The sequence below is a fragment of the Gossypium hirsutum genome, chromosome D04 (assembly GCF_007990345.1).
Source record: "Gossypium hirsutum isolate 1008001.06 chromosome D04, Gossypium_hirsutum_v2.1, whole genome shotgun sequence".
In the NCBI taxonomy this organism is placed as follows: domain Eukaryota; kingdom Viridiplantae; phylum Streptophyta; class Magnoliopsida; order Malvales; family Malvaceae; genus Gossypium; species Gossypium hirsutum.
Genome location: NC_053440.1, coordinates 16,649,605 through 16,666,544, shown reverse-complemented (window position 1 = coordinate 16,666,544; position 16,940 = coordinate 16,649,605). Strand labels below are relative to the sequence as shown.

General features: G+C 34.7%; 1 protein-coding gene across 1 annotated transcript; it reads right to left on the bottom strand.

The window, feature by feature from the left end:
• Nucleotides 1–202: 202 nt before the first annotated feature.
• Nucleotides 203–3,780, bottom strand: LOC107899702 (COP9 signalosome complex subunit 3). The gene is made up of 11 exons (XM_016825474.2): nt 3,429–3,780; nt 3,027–3,142; nt 2,673–2,919; nt 2,183–2,240; nt 2,001–2,090; nt 1,709–1,774; nt 1,490–1,579; nt 1,248–1,406; nt 1,033–1,154; nt 575–647; nt 203–483 (listed from the first exon to the last, which is right to left on the bottom strand). The coding sequence occupies exons 1-11, from the start codon at nt 3,611–3,613 to the stop codon at nt 415–417; spliced, it is 1,275 nt and encodes a 424-aa protein (XP_016680963.1). The 5' UTR covers nt 3,614–3,780; the 3' UTR covers nt 203–414.
• Between the last annotated feature and the right edge of the window lie 13,160 nt (nt 3,781–16,940).

The window sequence follows — 16,940 nt, the reverse complement described above, 5'->3', positions numbered from 1 at the left end:
TCCTTGTTTTTGTTCTTGTTCTGTTCTTTCCCACTAGCATGAAATTTGCAATTCACTTACTATGAAAATGCTTCATCCTCAGCCTCAGCCTCCGTGAATCGGGAGGCTGTTCAAACTGTTCCATTGCTACACTTAACTATCTAAACTAGTCTCAACTTCAATTATTAGATAAATGAGAAAATACAGCAAGGGCAAGAAGTAGTTATATGGAAATCAATTGAATCTATTCAAGTAATGTGCAAAAGCTAGTCTTCCATCACTCTGTTCAATAATATCTCTTGTAAGAGCAAAACACATCCCATAGATTAAGTGAACAAATCTACTTAAGAAAATTTGCCACCTCCTTTAACAACTCAGAGCCATTTGAACATATATTGGTATGTCTAGCATCTTTCTAGTTGTCATTTACCGCTCTCAAATATTAAACCTCTGAGGAACGCTGTCAAAGTCATCAAAGTCGAACCTTTGTCGCTCTCTCCCAGCCTGGACACAGAAAGGTATTGTATAGTTACAAATCAATGGTTCTTAAACATATTAACTAAAACAATTTGATGAATGGAAATGGCAGGCTCACTTTTCCTAGATACAATGGATCACATGAAATGAGTTCATCCATAACAGTCAGCTTCTTTGAGAGGGTCATCAACCTGTAATGGAACACCAGAAAAAAGGGGGAGAAAATCAATTGATAAAGCTTTGTTTATAATTGAAAGTGCCAAACAAATAATCACCAGTGCCCCACTAAATATCTATATGATCAATAACATTATGCGTTGCAACTCTTTCTAATGAACCATTGCTCACCCACTCTGGATTTTTGTTATTGTTAGGACATTTTGTTAATTCCCTGAGTAGGTATCACTTGAATCAAGAACTCAAATCCAATCAGGATTTTCGTATTGTAGATTGTTATAAATTATACTAAATGCCAATCTTGAAAAAGTACTATTTCTAAACAAGTATGTTCATAAGCAATAGAAAATTATCTATTCAAGCAAAACATGATAGCAGTGTCTATTCTATAGAGTGTACCTTTGGATCGATAAGTCAATATGCTCTATCATTTCACAGGTCTTATATAGTTCAGGATCCTCTAGGAATCTAACCATTCCATCCTTCTGGTTGATTGTTGCATATATCTCACCATCTTGGATCTGAAGTTTGACATGAACATGTCAACAGTGGAAATATGAAACAGATGCTATGAAGCTTTACCCAATTAACTAAAACAGAAGATCCAACATTACCATTTGAAGGACATGCATTTCTGCCTCCTTGGGGCTATTCAGTTGCACCGTGTTAGCTATGTCCTGAAGTGAGAGCGTTAAATATGTCTGGGTCAACCTCTGGATGTTTCGCTTGTATATAGATGATACAACCTGCTTCACCAAACCTAGATTGTTGTCCTGGTAAAAGCACAAAACTTCTTTCAGAGCATCAAATAAATAAAGCACAGGAGTATGCATAAATTATTTGATACAGCACTTACACTTCCAAATTTCTCCATGTTTGCCTGTACATAAGTCTCTAAGTCTGCAATTTTCCCATTGTTATAACTATTTGCCAGTTCGATATATGACTACCCAAGGAACAAAAGAAAAATGTTAATCAGTAAACTCAACAAAAGATAACTATTGAAGTAGAGGGATATTTCTTTTTATATATGTACAAAACCTTCAACATCATTAGTCCGAGAATTGAAATGTACCAGACATAAGCTCTTCAAGTTTCTCTGAGCAACTCCTGAAGCATACTTGGGGAGACTGGTAGAAAGCTGTAACCAAGGGAATGGAATAATCAAAGGAAATTTCACCATTCAGAGATGAAGAGCAAAAGACTGAGTTGCAAATGTATATGTGGTCTAAATGGTCAAACGATTCACTTTTTCAAGCCATAGCCTCCAAATTGGGAACTAATATGTCCATACCTTCTTTTTTCCTTTTTAAAGGATTCGTCCATACATTCTAAATACATAAAACAATGTCAAATAAATAACGTACCTGTCCATGGTGGATAAGAGAGACCAATATATATTTTTTGTAAGCCTCAACAGCTATAGCGTTGATGGTAGACATTGGAGCAGTCACAACCTAGACAATTACCATAAAGCACATAAAAATAGGATAATTTGTTCTAGCAGCTGACAAGAAGTGAATAAAAGAGCTGTAAAGAAACAGCATACATTGTGCAGAAGCTCCAATGCTTTCCTAAAACACTTTTGTCCAATGCATATCATTCCCCTGACGCAATGTCAAACCAGAAACCTATCAGTGATTCCCCTCACTGATGCTAAATTAGTGGAACAAGCAAATCAAGGAGAATAATGTCAAATTTAAGATTGGAGAGGAGTAAATCAATTATTTAAAGGATATATCTTTCACTTTCAGTAGGTAACAACATTTTGCTGCTTGGTTCTTGTAAAAAATGAATTCATAATGACAAAGGAAAAAGTTAGATGTAACATGTGGCTATTGAAGGGAGCAAATTTCCTTAAGAGATTACATGTGTTAAAGGAAAGGATAAGAGCTCCTAATAACTAAGCATCTGAATACACAAAGATTAAATGCAAAATCTGAGATGCAAATTGGACAGTTTTAGAAGCAATGGACCTATAACAGACAAAGATTAAATGTGAAATTCAGATGCAAATGGAATAGTTTGAAGCAACTGACCCATAGTAGCAATAGAGATAAAGGTCCCTTGGCTGATCAACCTCGAAAATATCTTCCTCCAGAATGGAGAGACCGGTTTTGTAACACTTTGCTAACAAACAAAGTAAAAGAAACTCGGGATGTAAAGTAGTCAAATGTTCAGTCGAAGACTGAAGCTTCCGAACAGCAGTCAGCATTGGAGCCACGCCACGCAAGGGTTCCTCAAGCAACAGAACTTGGTCCTTGAACCTCTTACAAACAGATATAACTGCCAAGCACATTAAAATCAACAAGAACATATCAAGTATCAATAACTGACAAGCAAAAACTTTGCCAATCTCGATAACAATCTGATCCAAAGTAAGAGTAACATACACTTATCAGGAGCCAAGCGTATTTGCTCAGCAACACATGAACTGATAAATCTGGCAATGACTAACACAAATGAACTAGCTGATTCTGTTGTAACTGGACCAGCAGTGCAAGCCTCTCTGTTGAATCATTAATAAGATTCATAAATATTACTTTTCCTCCTAAATATAAGCAAACCTTATGCGAAATCACAAAGATTTAGTAAGTTTATACAAAACCCAGATTTTATATTCAGCAAAAACTCTAGACATCAACAAAAATACTCAAGATTCAATGTTCAATTAAACAACAAATTCTAGACAATGCCCAGATCATCTTTTTAAGGGGAAAACAGAAAGAAACCTTCACGAAATTCGACATCGAAAATTTGATTATTTTGAAGACCCAATTTGAAAAGGAACTCACAGGAAATAGAGGTAACCGAGAGAGTGTTTGGAAGGGTCGAGTTGGTCGAGAAAAGGCAACAACCGAGTGGACTCGGCATGGAGCGACTCATCAGCTTGATTAAGCACATTTTGTAGGGATAAAACATCGGAGGCGGTGCTTGATAGCCCCTGGATTTGAGTCAGTAAACCTTCCACTAAATTCATCCTTGTCTCGCGGCCGAGATAGATGATCAAATCAAAAACCAAAACTGGATTATCCAGCTGCCGGACTTAGTGTATTTAAACCTTTTTTCCCTTTTGGTCCAAAAGGTCTAGCTATATATAAACTTCATTTGCATTCGGTTAAACCCAATTTAATTCCATCATCGCAGGCCTTATTTTAATGGAATCAAAGCTAATATTTAAGGACTTTTTTTATTTTAACAATTTAACTAATTTTATTTTTTTTATAACCATACAATTTTAAAATACTATCGAAAAATACTCAAATCGAGTTTAGATTATTTTTAATTCAATTTAAATATAAAAAATCATATTTAGATTTCTTCAAAAATGAATTGAGAAGTTGAACCAAATATTACACATGCAAATATAAGTATCATACAAGTAAAATGATAAAATCATTCCTTCGAAGAGCTGTTACTAATTATAATGCCAATCATCAATAAATAGAACAAAATTATCAAGATTAAGAAAAAGTAATTAAGCTCTTTTAATATCAGTTTTTGTCATTTACCATTACTATTTTGATATGATCATTAACTTTTGATTAGTCAACCGTTGTGACGTTGACATGACGGTTTATGTCAATAATAGCTTTAAATCTATGTCAATCTTTTTAATAATTCAACTAATTTTTTATTTTATTTTTATAACTATACAATTTTAAATTTCTTTCGAAAAATATATAAGTTAAATCAGAAGCTTATATTCGAGTTTAGATTATTTTTAGTTCAATTTAAATATAAAAGTTTGTATTCGAGTCTTTTAAATCCAAATATGCTTCACTTCCTTCTTTTCTTCGATCATAGTTGTTTACATTTTATTATTCTCGAATGTCATCTTCTTCTTCAGAAATGGATTGAAACGCTTGAAGCATTTGATCTCAATTTCGCTTGCATTCTTGTCGGTCAAAAATTACACTATCATACAAGTAATATAATAAGACCATCCCTACGAGTGTCAATCACTAAATATTACTTTTATCCAAATAAATCGAATAAAATTATCCAGAGAAAAAGTAATTAAGTTCTTCTAAAGAACGCACCTAATTAAACCATAAAACATTAAGAACGCATAGACTAAGCCCTTTTAGTAACAGTTTTTATCATTAACCATTACTTTTTGTATATGGTCATTAACTTTTGCTGAGTCAATCGTTGTGATGTTAACATGACGATCCATGTCAATAACAGTTGTTAACAAAAATAAAATTTTAAAAAAATTCAAATCCAAAAAGAATTTGGACAAATAAACATTCAAATTTATTTAAATCTAGATATCATTTTGTTAAGGTTCATTTTAAACGTAAATTTTTAAATTATATAAAATTTTAAAATATATTAAAAATAGTGGGTCTCGTTGAATTAAATATAATTGGAACATCTTCATTTCACTCTTTAATTATCAAGAAGGAATGTGAGAATGGGAGTAATTACACGAATAATCACAAACAATCACACTAAAATCTAATTACTTTATAGCTATTTAAATGTATTTGTACTTGATTTAAATTTAAGAAATTATTTTTATACAATAACAATAGTATTTTTATTTTGTAGCATATATTCTATTTTTAAAATATAATTATATTTTATTTTATTTTACCATCTAAATATTCTAAAAATTTTATTTACTTGAGATGATTTTCCACACAGTTTGACCTACTAAATATTTAACTAAATTAAATAGTATTTATTATTAATCATTTATACTTGACCAAATACCAAGATGATAACAATGAGTATATGTTTAATATCATAGAGGGAATGCCCAACAAATATGAAATGCTAAGGTAATTAAATAAACTTGCATAAGATGTTTATTTTTCTTGTTAAATTTATTGGTAACCATATTGCAGAATACTCTTTTGGAATAACATATTTCATAACATAATTTGATTTGTTTAGATTTTTTTCAGGTATTATTGATAATTTTTATAAAAGTTAATATTCTTTTCTTTATTTTTTTTTAGAATTCAAAACTACATAGTTGTGTAATTACAATTTATATTACAAAACATGAAAAAGAGGATTTCAATATAATTATACTTTATCAAACAAACACGTCTAGAAAATTAGAATTACTTGTACTTACAAGAGAGTGTAATTACTATCAAATTGATTGTTTTTTCATCCTTTTACTCTGTAGTGTTTAGACACATCCTAAAAGTCAAAAGTATTTAAATCTAACATTTTAAGGGGCATTTGATTCACGAAATCTTATATCATCAATGATAATATAAAATTATGGAACTATATTTGGATTTCGAATTGTTATACATTAGTAATCACCGACCTGAATTCCAGATAGGATTTGGGTTGCCTACCAGCGACCCGCTAGATGGATGAATTTGAGGTGAACATCGAAAGGATAGCAAAGGGGCTCGCGGTCTCTGTTCAAATGTACCCAAATAGCTCGCAAGATGGAGACCGCGTACTCTAGCAGGCGATCCAGAATGGAACACGTGCCCAGCATGCCCAAGGTCTACTCAGAGGGTCAGTCCTGGGAATAGTGGGGTCAAGTCATGAACAGTAGGGTTATGTCATGAACAATGATAATATGTATAAATATTCGAATGTTTCCATTAATATGATATGATACAAAATTACTCAACAATTGGTGCGATAAGCGTGGACAAACTTTCGATCGTTAGATTTTTTAGTCTTTTCAGTTTTCTTCAGTTTGGAAGTTGAAGATGGTCCAAATGAGAACTTTCTCTTCTATTTTTCGTCTGGATAGGCTGGAGTATCAGACTCACACAGTCAACCCAATAAGGCGGACTTGTTTGCAGAATAGTTCATTGATAGGCCAGAAAACTTCGGCAATGCAGCTTATCAAAGAGTTTCTGGTCTGTTGGACCTCAAAGTGCCCATTGGTCAAGGGTTACCACTTCCCCTAAACCAGGAAACACCTCAGTAGCAGTTCTTCGCTCTTCAGGATCAGATGAGGCTGATGAATGAGTAAATGGTTGCATAGAATGCAGGGATGGAGCAACAGCAAGCTCTCCAGCGGGAGTTATTAAAGTAAAATAACAAGCTCAAAAGAAAAGTACAATTTGATAACTCTGATTTTCATGACAATTTGACCATGCAGGAGGAAACTTTAAGTTCGTAGGCAAGGAAGTGGCAAGACAAGATGGATGCATTACGACGGGACGTGAGGGTATTGCATCCTGAAAATTGAGACATAGATTGACTTTTCTACTCCAACAACCCTTTGGCCCCAGAATTGGCTACAGTGAGTTTACTGCATGGTTTCAAGGTTTCGATGGGCATGTTTGAAGGTAGGAGGGACCTGCGAGTCCACCTGATGTAATACAACGATTATATGAATGTGTTAGGAGCTTCGAATTCAGTGAAGCGCAAAGCTTTTTCTATGACACTCAAGGGAGTGCGAAAGACCAATACTTGTCTCTTCTCTAAGGTTATGTTTGAAGTTTTCCTTAGTTGGGTCAGATGTTCTTGGAAAGATTCAGAGCTCACAGGGAAATAATGAGTACTCATATGAGATTGATGTTTGTAAAGTAGAGAGAAGGTGAGTCACTCCACGATTGTGTGAAGCGGTTTCATACAACAACTCTCAACACAAAGAAACTTGAAGACCAGTGGGCCATCAACGCTTTTATTATGGGGCTGCAGAATGAGCATGTGCAGTACTTATTCACTGATAACAAGCCCCAAAGTCTAGCAGACTTATATGAGCGAGCTCACAAGTTCGTAAAAGCAAAAGAGATTAAGAGAGCAATGCGCAACATGTTTTAGAGGAATGACCGATAGTACAGAGAAAGAGAAAGAGCTCGCGGTAGGCAAAGACCACAAGTATCGGGAAATTCTCCCAATGCCACTCAGAAATCTCCACTCAAGCAAACCAGAAGGTATGTCCCACAAGGCAAGTTTGAAGCCTACACACCATTGAACGCTACTCGTACATATATTTTGAATCAGGAAAAGAGCTCAGGCATATTACCCCGTCCACCCCCATGAGGTGTAGTGAGAGGAGATTGAGCTCGACAGATAGATGTGCTTTCCATAAAGATGTAGGGCATTGAAACGAGCAATGTATTACTTTGAAGGATAGCATCAAAGAGGCAATTAGAGATGGTGAAATCACCGAGTATATAGATCAGGCTACTCCTCAGCAGACACAAGATTTAAACGGTGACCCCAAAGGCAAATAAAAGGTTAAAGGTATAATACACTAAGATAGAATGTTCATTACCTCGAAAAACACTACAACAACTCTTAATTTTTAATAAAAAATCCTTTCATTATTATATTTGTATCATGATGTGCCTCCAAATAGTTAGCGAGAGTTAAAAGCTCCCTGCTGTAATTTCAAGGCTCGTTGATTTCATATCGCGACCTCTAAATAGTTAGCAAGATTCAAAAGCTCCCAGCTGTAATTTTAAGGCTCGTTGATTTCATATCGCGGCCTCTAAACAGTTAGTGTAACGGCCAATTTTTAGTAAAATCGGAATAGTGGTTTCGGGACGAAAAATCCAAAGTCAAAAAATTTATTTTAATATTATTTTGTGGTATATAGCATGATGATATGTTGGTATAAAAATTTTGTTAAGAAATTTTACCGTTTGTATGCTCAATTTGTGAAAAAGGACTAAATCACGTAAAGTGTGAAAGTTGTGTTCTATTAGCTAAATATGTTAAATAGCTATAGAACTTTAAATTGGAGGTCCTTATATGGTAATCAGGCCATTAAATTAGTTAGTGGATGTGCATGGCTTGGTAATTGAGTAATTTTTAAAGTTAGGTAAGGGAAAAATGGTAAAAATGTAATTAATGATAAAAAAATAAATAAAAGAAAAGCCAAAAAGCTATCATCTTCTTCTATTTTTCATGCCATAGTCGAATTCACCATAGGAGAAGGGAAGAAGTTTTTTCTCAAGCTTTTTCTTTGTATGTAAGTGCTATTTCATCCTATTTTCGTTGATTTTTATATTTTCGGAACCGTTGTAGCTTAATCTAGCTAAATAGGGGACTAAATTGTAATATGGTTGAAAGTATAGGGTTTTTCCATGAGAACATATTAGTTTTTCTTGAAGTTTAATGGAAGAAAATGAACCCTTGTTGTTAAATAAATAACTTTTGTTAAGTGAGTTTTGATGAAATTGTTAATTAGGGGTTAAATTGAGAAATATGAAAATTTGTGATGAATGTGTGAATTTATGGAATATATGGGCTTATATGAGCATATATAATTTTTGGCTAGGCTTGGATGTAGTGAAATTTCATGAATTTCATTTTTTTTACGAGCCTAGGGACTAAATTGTAAAAAGGTCAAATGTTTAGGGGCAAAATGGTAATTTTTCCATAACATGAAATTGGATTGAATTGAATAGAATAAACATTAAACTAGTTAAATTTGATTATATATAGATCAAGAAAAGCCACGTTTGGAATTAGATCGAGGCAAAGATAAAGTAGTGGATTGACCGGTCGATTGTCTCCGTGTAAATTTGAGATAAGTTCGTATGTTTAATAAGCATTAAATTATATGTGTTTAAATTGTTAATTGATATAATTGTGATGATACGACACCACGAAAATTCTCGACAAGGTATCGGTAATGTATGGATCCCGATTGAACCTTAAGAATAGATAGGATACAAATGACAAGTCATTAAAGGTTACCGTGTTTTTGGTGCTGGTCTCGTACGTCCTACTGGTGGCTGAGTTTCTAGCATGTGTTGTGGTTACTTTACAGCTTGTGTGAGCAGCACTGTGTAGCTACGTCTTGACTGACAGCTTGTGTGAGCAGACCTAGTGATGGCTCAAGAGTGAACATCTATATGAGATATGAGATAGAGGTGGTTTTGACCACGTATTGACACTTAGTGTGCAAGATACCCGAGTATCTAGTATTATTCCAAATGGTTTAACAGGCACAGATGATGATACGATGTTATAAGAGTTGATACGAACCCGTATATATATTTGTCTGAAATACGAAAAGTAATTCAAAGTTAACGTATTTATACATGATTAACATGATTGTGATTATGTGTTAGGCTTTGGGCCAACTGAAATTTACTTATGTTTTAATTATGCTTATCTAAATTGTGGATGAATGGTAACTTGTATTTATTAGCCATACGAACTTACTAAGCTTAATTGCTTACTCTGTTTTAATTTTTGTTTTTATAATGATTCGGAAGCTCACTTGGTTTGGAAGTGGCCGAAAATCGTGTCACACTATCAAACTCTCATTTTGGTATTTTAGAATTTGTATATTTTAGTTAAATGGCATGTATAGGTGTTTTGGCTAATGTGGCATATATGTCTTGTTGTGTTTTGGCCATTTGAGATGGCTTGTAAGGTGGTCACATATTTTGATATGTATATATGTTCAAATGGCCCTTTGATATGTGGTGTATGGTTGCTCTATGAATGTCTTGCTTGTGAAATTGTGTTTGGTATTAATTGGTTGAAATGGAGATGATTATGTGCGCTAAGTTTTAAGCACAATGTCTCATATATGTAATTGACCATTTAGGTAACCTTTGAAGTATGTTTGGTATGTTTTAAAGTGGTCAAATGAATGTGTTTATGGATATCATGTTATGGTGTGAATGTACATGTTATAAACTTGATATTGGTTGGACTTGAGTGCCTATTTATGCCATGGTTGTATGTATTTTGATGTTTATAGGTTGACACCAATTTGAGTGAGAAATATAGCTTGGAAAATGGTATATTCTTGTCTACACGGGCAGATACACGGAAGTGTGTCTCAGCCGTGTGTAACCTAAGTCAGTGAGTTACAAGGGGTCGGACACAAGCTAGGACACAACTATGTGATCCTTTTTCGAATACCCACACGGCTTGAGACACGGGTGTGTGTCCCCTGCACTTTGAAAAATTTCAATGTTTTTCTAAAAATTTCTTGAATACTATGTCTATTTGAGGCCTCGATGGCTTGTAACAGGGACTGTATGAAATGTATGATTGTTTTAGTCATAAGCCTGATAATGCTTTGTAACCTTGTTCTGACGTCGGATACAGGTTAGGGGTGTTACAGTTAGCGAGAGTTAAAAGCTCGTAGTTGTAATTTCAAGGCTCGCTAGTTTCATATTGCAACCTCCAAACAAACGGTAAGTGATAGTTAAAAGCTCCTAACTATAATTTCAAGGCTCGCTGATTTCATATCGCGGCCTCTAAATAGTTAGCTAGAGTTAAAAGCTCCCAGTTGTAATTTCAAGGCTCGCTAATTTCATATCGCGACCTCCAAACAGTTAGCAAGTTAAAAGCTCTTAACTGTAATTTCAAGGCTTGTTGATTTCATATTGCGGCCTCCAAACAGTTAGCGAGAGTTAAAAGCTCTCAGCTATAATTTCAAGGCTCGCTGATTTCATATCGCAACCTTCAAACAGTTAGCAAGAGTTAAAAGCTCCCAGTTGTAATTTCAAGGCTCGCTAATTTCATATCGTGGCTTCCAAACAATTAGTGAGAGCTAAATGCTCTCAGCTGTAATTTCAAGACTCGCTGATTTCATATTGCAACCTTCAAACAGTTAGCAATAGTTAAAAACTCCCAGTTGTAATTCCAAGGCTCGCTGATTTCATATTGTAGTCTTTAAACTGTTAGCGAGACTTAAAAGCTCCCAACTGTAATTGCAAGGCTAGCTGATTTCATAACGCTAGAATTAAAAGCTCTCACCTGTAATTTTAAGGCTCGTTGATTCCATATCGATGCCTCCAAGTAACTTGTGAATTTATATTCTCAACTGATTATTTTAGAAAATATGTTTAAGTTCAGAACAACTTGCAGATTTATATTCCCAGTTGATGATTTTGGAAAATTTGTTTAAGCTCAGAACAGCTCGCGAATTTATATTCCCAGCTAATGATTTTTTGAATATTTGTTAAAGTTTAAAACAGCTCGCAGATTTATATTCCCAACTGATTATTTTAGAAAATATGCTTAAGTTCAAAATAGCTCGCAGATTTATATTCCTAGCTGATTATTTTGGAAAATTTGCTTAAGTTCAAAATAGCTTGCGGACTCACAACTGATGATTTTTGGAAATTTGTTTACGTTAAAGCTTTGTTGATAGCGATGTAGTCATATGATAAATATGATAAGCTTGTAAAAACTATAATGTAATAACTATAATTAATAAAGGCAAATTTCCTCTAAAATCAAACTTCATTTCATAGAAAAAGGGTATATAAAGCACTAATTAGCTAAAGAACATTGTCTTCCTCATTTCCCCCATCAACGACTTGATCCACGTGGCTATTCTTAGTAGGAGGAGCGCTAGTATTAGCTGGGTCTTCGTCTACATAAAATTCTTTTAAGCTTTTTCAGCTTGACGTGAACTTTTCCCATGTAGCACCCGAAGGAAAGTATTCATCAAACCCCAGTTTATCCATATCCACATCACAGAGAGCATTAAAATCAACTCTGTGAACATTAAAAGTCCAACCCACAACTTGAGCATGCAGTAATATATTCATTTTCAACTGAGAAATAGAGTTGTACACGTTCTGAATAGTCTCATTTTTAAACTTTTTAAGGCCTCATATTATTACTGTCCGACCTTGTCATTTCAGAGTGGCACTCTCTGATGATCCTATCCACTGCAACCGTATGCTCCGTGGTAACTTTTTCATTTCAGCTTGCATAGCCTCTTTACTATCTTTCTCAACGGCTACCTCGCATGATAGCTCATCGATCTTAACCTCAGCAACCTCCAAGCGCTTTGCTAGGTCCCAATTTTACTTGTTGATGACTTTATTTTCCTCCCTCATTTTGAGGTACAGCTCGCGAACTCTTTCCAATTCTACTTTAGTTTTTGCAAGCTCACTTTGGCACGTCTCACCAAGATCCAACCTAACCATTTTACCTTCAACAAGTAAAAACTGAAGAGATAAAGTGAGACTTGACACTGAGGGTTTTTATACACTGTTTGGTAACTCCGCGATATGTATATCCTTCCTCGTAGCTTCTGGTAGAGAAGCCTTCTATTTTTGGGCCACATTAGCAAGATCATAATGATACTTTTGTGCGTCCAAATGACCTCACCACGAAAATGAATATCTGTTACCTTCAAATGATGTTTCTTCAGTAGCAGGCATAAATGGAGAAATGTAAGGAGCAACATGATGATCCTCTTCAACAGTAATCGATAAGCTGACAAGGGTCACTAATTGCGAGCTCGCTAAGGGAGAAACCAAAGTGTCAATTACTATGGTAGTGGGACCAATAGGGTCCATTCTTTTCTTACGATGCTGCTCCAAATGCCCGTTGTTTCTTTCTTCCTCATTGGTAGAAACTGTTGGATTGCCGACACCCCTATGGTGCAGCGAAAAATAATAATTCGGCAATCCCAACCAGGAATCCATGTGTGAGGAACAAATTGGGGTGAAAAGGTTGCGAAATTACCTAATGTTTATTCAAAGTAGACAGCAACGCCTCAACAACGAGTAGTCTGGTCTGCTGTCGAACCAAGCCACAATCTATCGTGATCCCGGCCTCTACGTAATCCACCCAGTTGACTACGAACGGAAGAAATCCCCAAAATAATTTTGAAAGTGATTTTTTTTACAGCTGCTAGACCCAAGCAAAGGAAAAACGGGATCCTTATAAATTTTTTATTTTTAGGGTTTTTAGGAATTAAATAATATAATAATATTTTAAACCAAAAATTATAATTACATTAATTATAATATAATTTCGGTAAACCATATATTTATTTGAATCCATATGCTAACCAAATTTATGTTCTCATTATGCATACAACAACCTTGTACATAATGTGTTGGAAATTTGATTACCGAATTAAATTAATTCTATAATTAATTTAATTCAAGCAACCCCCAAAAACAATACCAACTATGGCTTATTCTGTTCATTTCAACTATAGGGTGTGACCCTGTAGGTTCCTGTAACGTTAGCAGTAATACTAGAACGATTCCAATGTTACAAACAATGAGTGGCATCTAGCAATGCATCATTGCTACCTAAGTCACAAGAGATCATGGTTCGACATAACCTTTTTATGATTAACCTTTTATGCAATAATCCTTAAGTCCTTTATCTTTGGATTGGACACAAGTCATGGAATAGTCACACTTGCATAGTCCATTCCATGTTCCTTGATATCTTAAGCAGACTACGATATACAAATAAGTATGACATCTCATATCAACTTATTTGAGCATGGCCATGCATTTCTAGTCTCACTTAATCAAGTGGCCTAAGATATTACTCCCATTATGTAGGAGGGACTTATTCTATATCGACCAACCATATCCCTCTACATCGATTGCGGTATATCCAACATCAGCCTTTATAGAACAACCAGTTACGGTGTATGTTTGACTGTATCAAGATATACTACTCACGATGTTGGGATTATGATGATCTCAAGTCTGAAGATCATATACATATTAATCACTATGAGTAATGTCGTGACAATTACATAATAATCCAAGAAACATACTCATAATGGGTCAGTCCAATATGTTGTTCTCTAACACACATATTCATGTATCGATTCTGACATTCCATATCAATGACAACTCTTTATCATCAATCAACTGCATGTTAGTCTTAATGCATTATCGTTGTCCTATCCAACAATAATACTTGACTAAGGATCTTTTAAGAATAATCATATTATTCTCAGGACATTATTATAAAACAGTTATTTATACACACAGAAAAGAAACTGAAATAATAATGGTAACGCCTTATATTAATAAACATGATAAATCAAGTATGTTATTACAACCATCTCATGATTGATCTTTGGGCATACTCTAACAGAAACAATATTCATAGCCCCTGCGGTTGTCTTACATTTTTTGCGTGCATTCATTATCAAAGATTGAATGTCCATGGCCTCGTTTATTTTGCAAGATATGCTATCAGTCTTTGTCGAATCATTTTCAGAGCTGCGGTCGATGCCTACATCAGCAACGATTCTAAAATTAGTGGAGGCAGTTAATAAGTTAATATTTTGCCTATCATTTTCCCTTCGTAAAGAAGCAGCAGAGGTTCATGGGCGAGGACTCATCCTATATAAATTGTAAAAGAAATTCATTGGTTCCTCTTTATAGCCCCGTAGTATTAAACCCAACTCGTCTGTAGATTTGTGAGGTTACGTATTACATTCAGGTTGTGCACCAATGGACTAGGCGACCTCTCTATTGTCACCACATTTCCACCTATTGGGGCTAAAGCCCTCCAAACAATATAGAAACATGTTCATTTCCATTAATAGATCTTCTAGAATTAGCGAGCGACCGATGTGAAGCCTACGAAATTGAGTTAGGGTACCGTCTGTGGAGAGGGATCGCTGAAATAAGTGCATGTCTTGGCTCGGTGAAGACCACTTGGTTGGAAATCCAAACCCATCACCAAGTTTAATTTGGACTCGGATATATTTCCCCCGATTCAGGTGAATATTGAAACACCGATTTGAAATAATGGTCTCCACCTTTTTGCGTAGAGAAAAGTAGTAAAACCCCAATGGGTTCTCTTGGTTATGGCTTTTCAGTTGGTATAGGTGCTAGAAAACAGCGAGTTGGGGAACCTCGTTGCGCTAGCAGCAATCAATGAAGTATGCTACCACAATCCACCAGGAGAAACCCGAAAGTTGACCAGGGGCAATTTTGTAGCCCCTGAGCAGGCTGCAGAAGAAAGGGTGCAATGACATATGGAACCTAGCCTTGAGTGCGTGAAGGGGGAGTAGGAAGCTATTATCGGTGGTTACATTTAGCCTGTGGGGACCCTCTAGAATGGAAAATTCTTACGCGATGTAAGGAATCTTTATCCCTCGTACGACCAAAACTTACAGCATTTCCTCCATTTTCTAATGCAGGTGTAGAAGTTAGCTGTCACCAAAACCTTAGGTGATCGTTCTCGCGATAGATGGCTTTAAATTATTCGGTTACCGATTCCCCTCATTCTCGTCGTGATTTGAGTTAAAAAAGAAAATAAAAATTTAAGAAGCAAAAGTAAGTTCTCTGAAGTTACCTTCAATTCGATTGTTGAAAATGCTAGAAGTGGGGAGCTTAAGGCTCTGGAGATCCCCTTTTTAAAAGGGGTTTCTCTTCCCATATTTTGACTCTTTACATGATCATGAAAGATTAATGATTCAGATGCAAACAAACGGAAACGGTTCAAATGCCAACGGTCAGATGCAAGTAGACAAAACTTATTCGTACATGCAGCAGAACATGCATTGCACATCACAACTCATAGCGTACCCAACAAACTGTATTTAAACTTGATGTGATGGATCTAAAAAGTATCACTTTGTAACCCTCCTAAGACCCACTACGGGGACTAGATTGTTATACATCAGTAATCACCGACCTGAATTCTAGATAAGATCCGAGTCACCTACCAGCAACCCACCAGATGGATTAATTTGAGGCGAACAACGAAAGGATAGCAAGGGGGCTTGCGGTCTTTGTTCGCATGTACCCAAGGAGCTCGTAGGATGAAGACCGCATGCTCTAGCAGGCGACCCAGAATGAAACACATGTCCATCATGCCCAAGGTCCGCTTAGAGGGTCGGTCATAGGAATAGTGGGGTTAAGTCATGAACAGTAAGATCATGTCATGAACAGTGATAGTATGTATAAATATTTGAATATTCTCATTAATAAGATATGAGACAAAATTACTCAACATAAATATTTCTTTAACATAGGAATTTAGCATTCTAAACAATGCTAAATTTTGGTACTATAGAAGTAATCTTACTACCACAGTTAGATAATGTAAGATTCTCAAAGTAATATTGATTTTATCACAATTTTACTCTTTCTTTTTATAAGTTTTATTTAATTAAATAAGACTTTTTTTATCAAAAAGAGATTGGCCTTAATTATATTAATATTTATATATTTAAATTTGATCTGCTTTAAATATTCATGACTTTACCTTTAATTTCACATTTGAATTGAGAATATGCATACTTATTATATATATTTTTAAATATTCATAAATGCAATTGATTTTTTTAGAAAAAATAAATATATTTTAAAAGATATATGCTATTTTATTAATTTTATTATAAAATTCAGAAATTTATCACAAATATTTGGCATGCTAATAATGTCTAAAATTGGAAAAAATATTATAATAAAGGCAATCCAGTAGTATATTTTCAAGTAATCTACATTTCATCGACTAAACATTAAAATCTTAAGTTCCCGCCACGTTAATAAAATAAGATAATGTAATCACCCAGTAATATGTTAATTCAATCTTATTATCATTTTGTCATAATTTAAAAAAACTCAAAAACAATTGAAAAATATTTTATGAAATTTAAA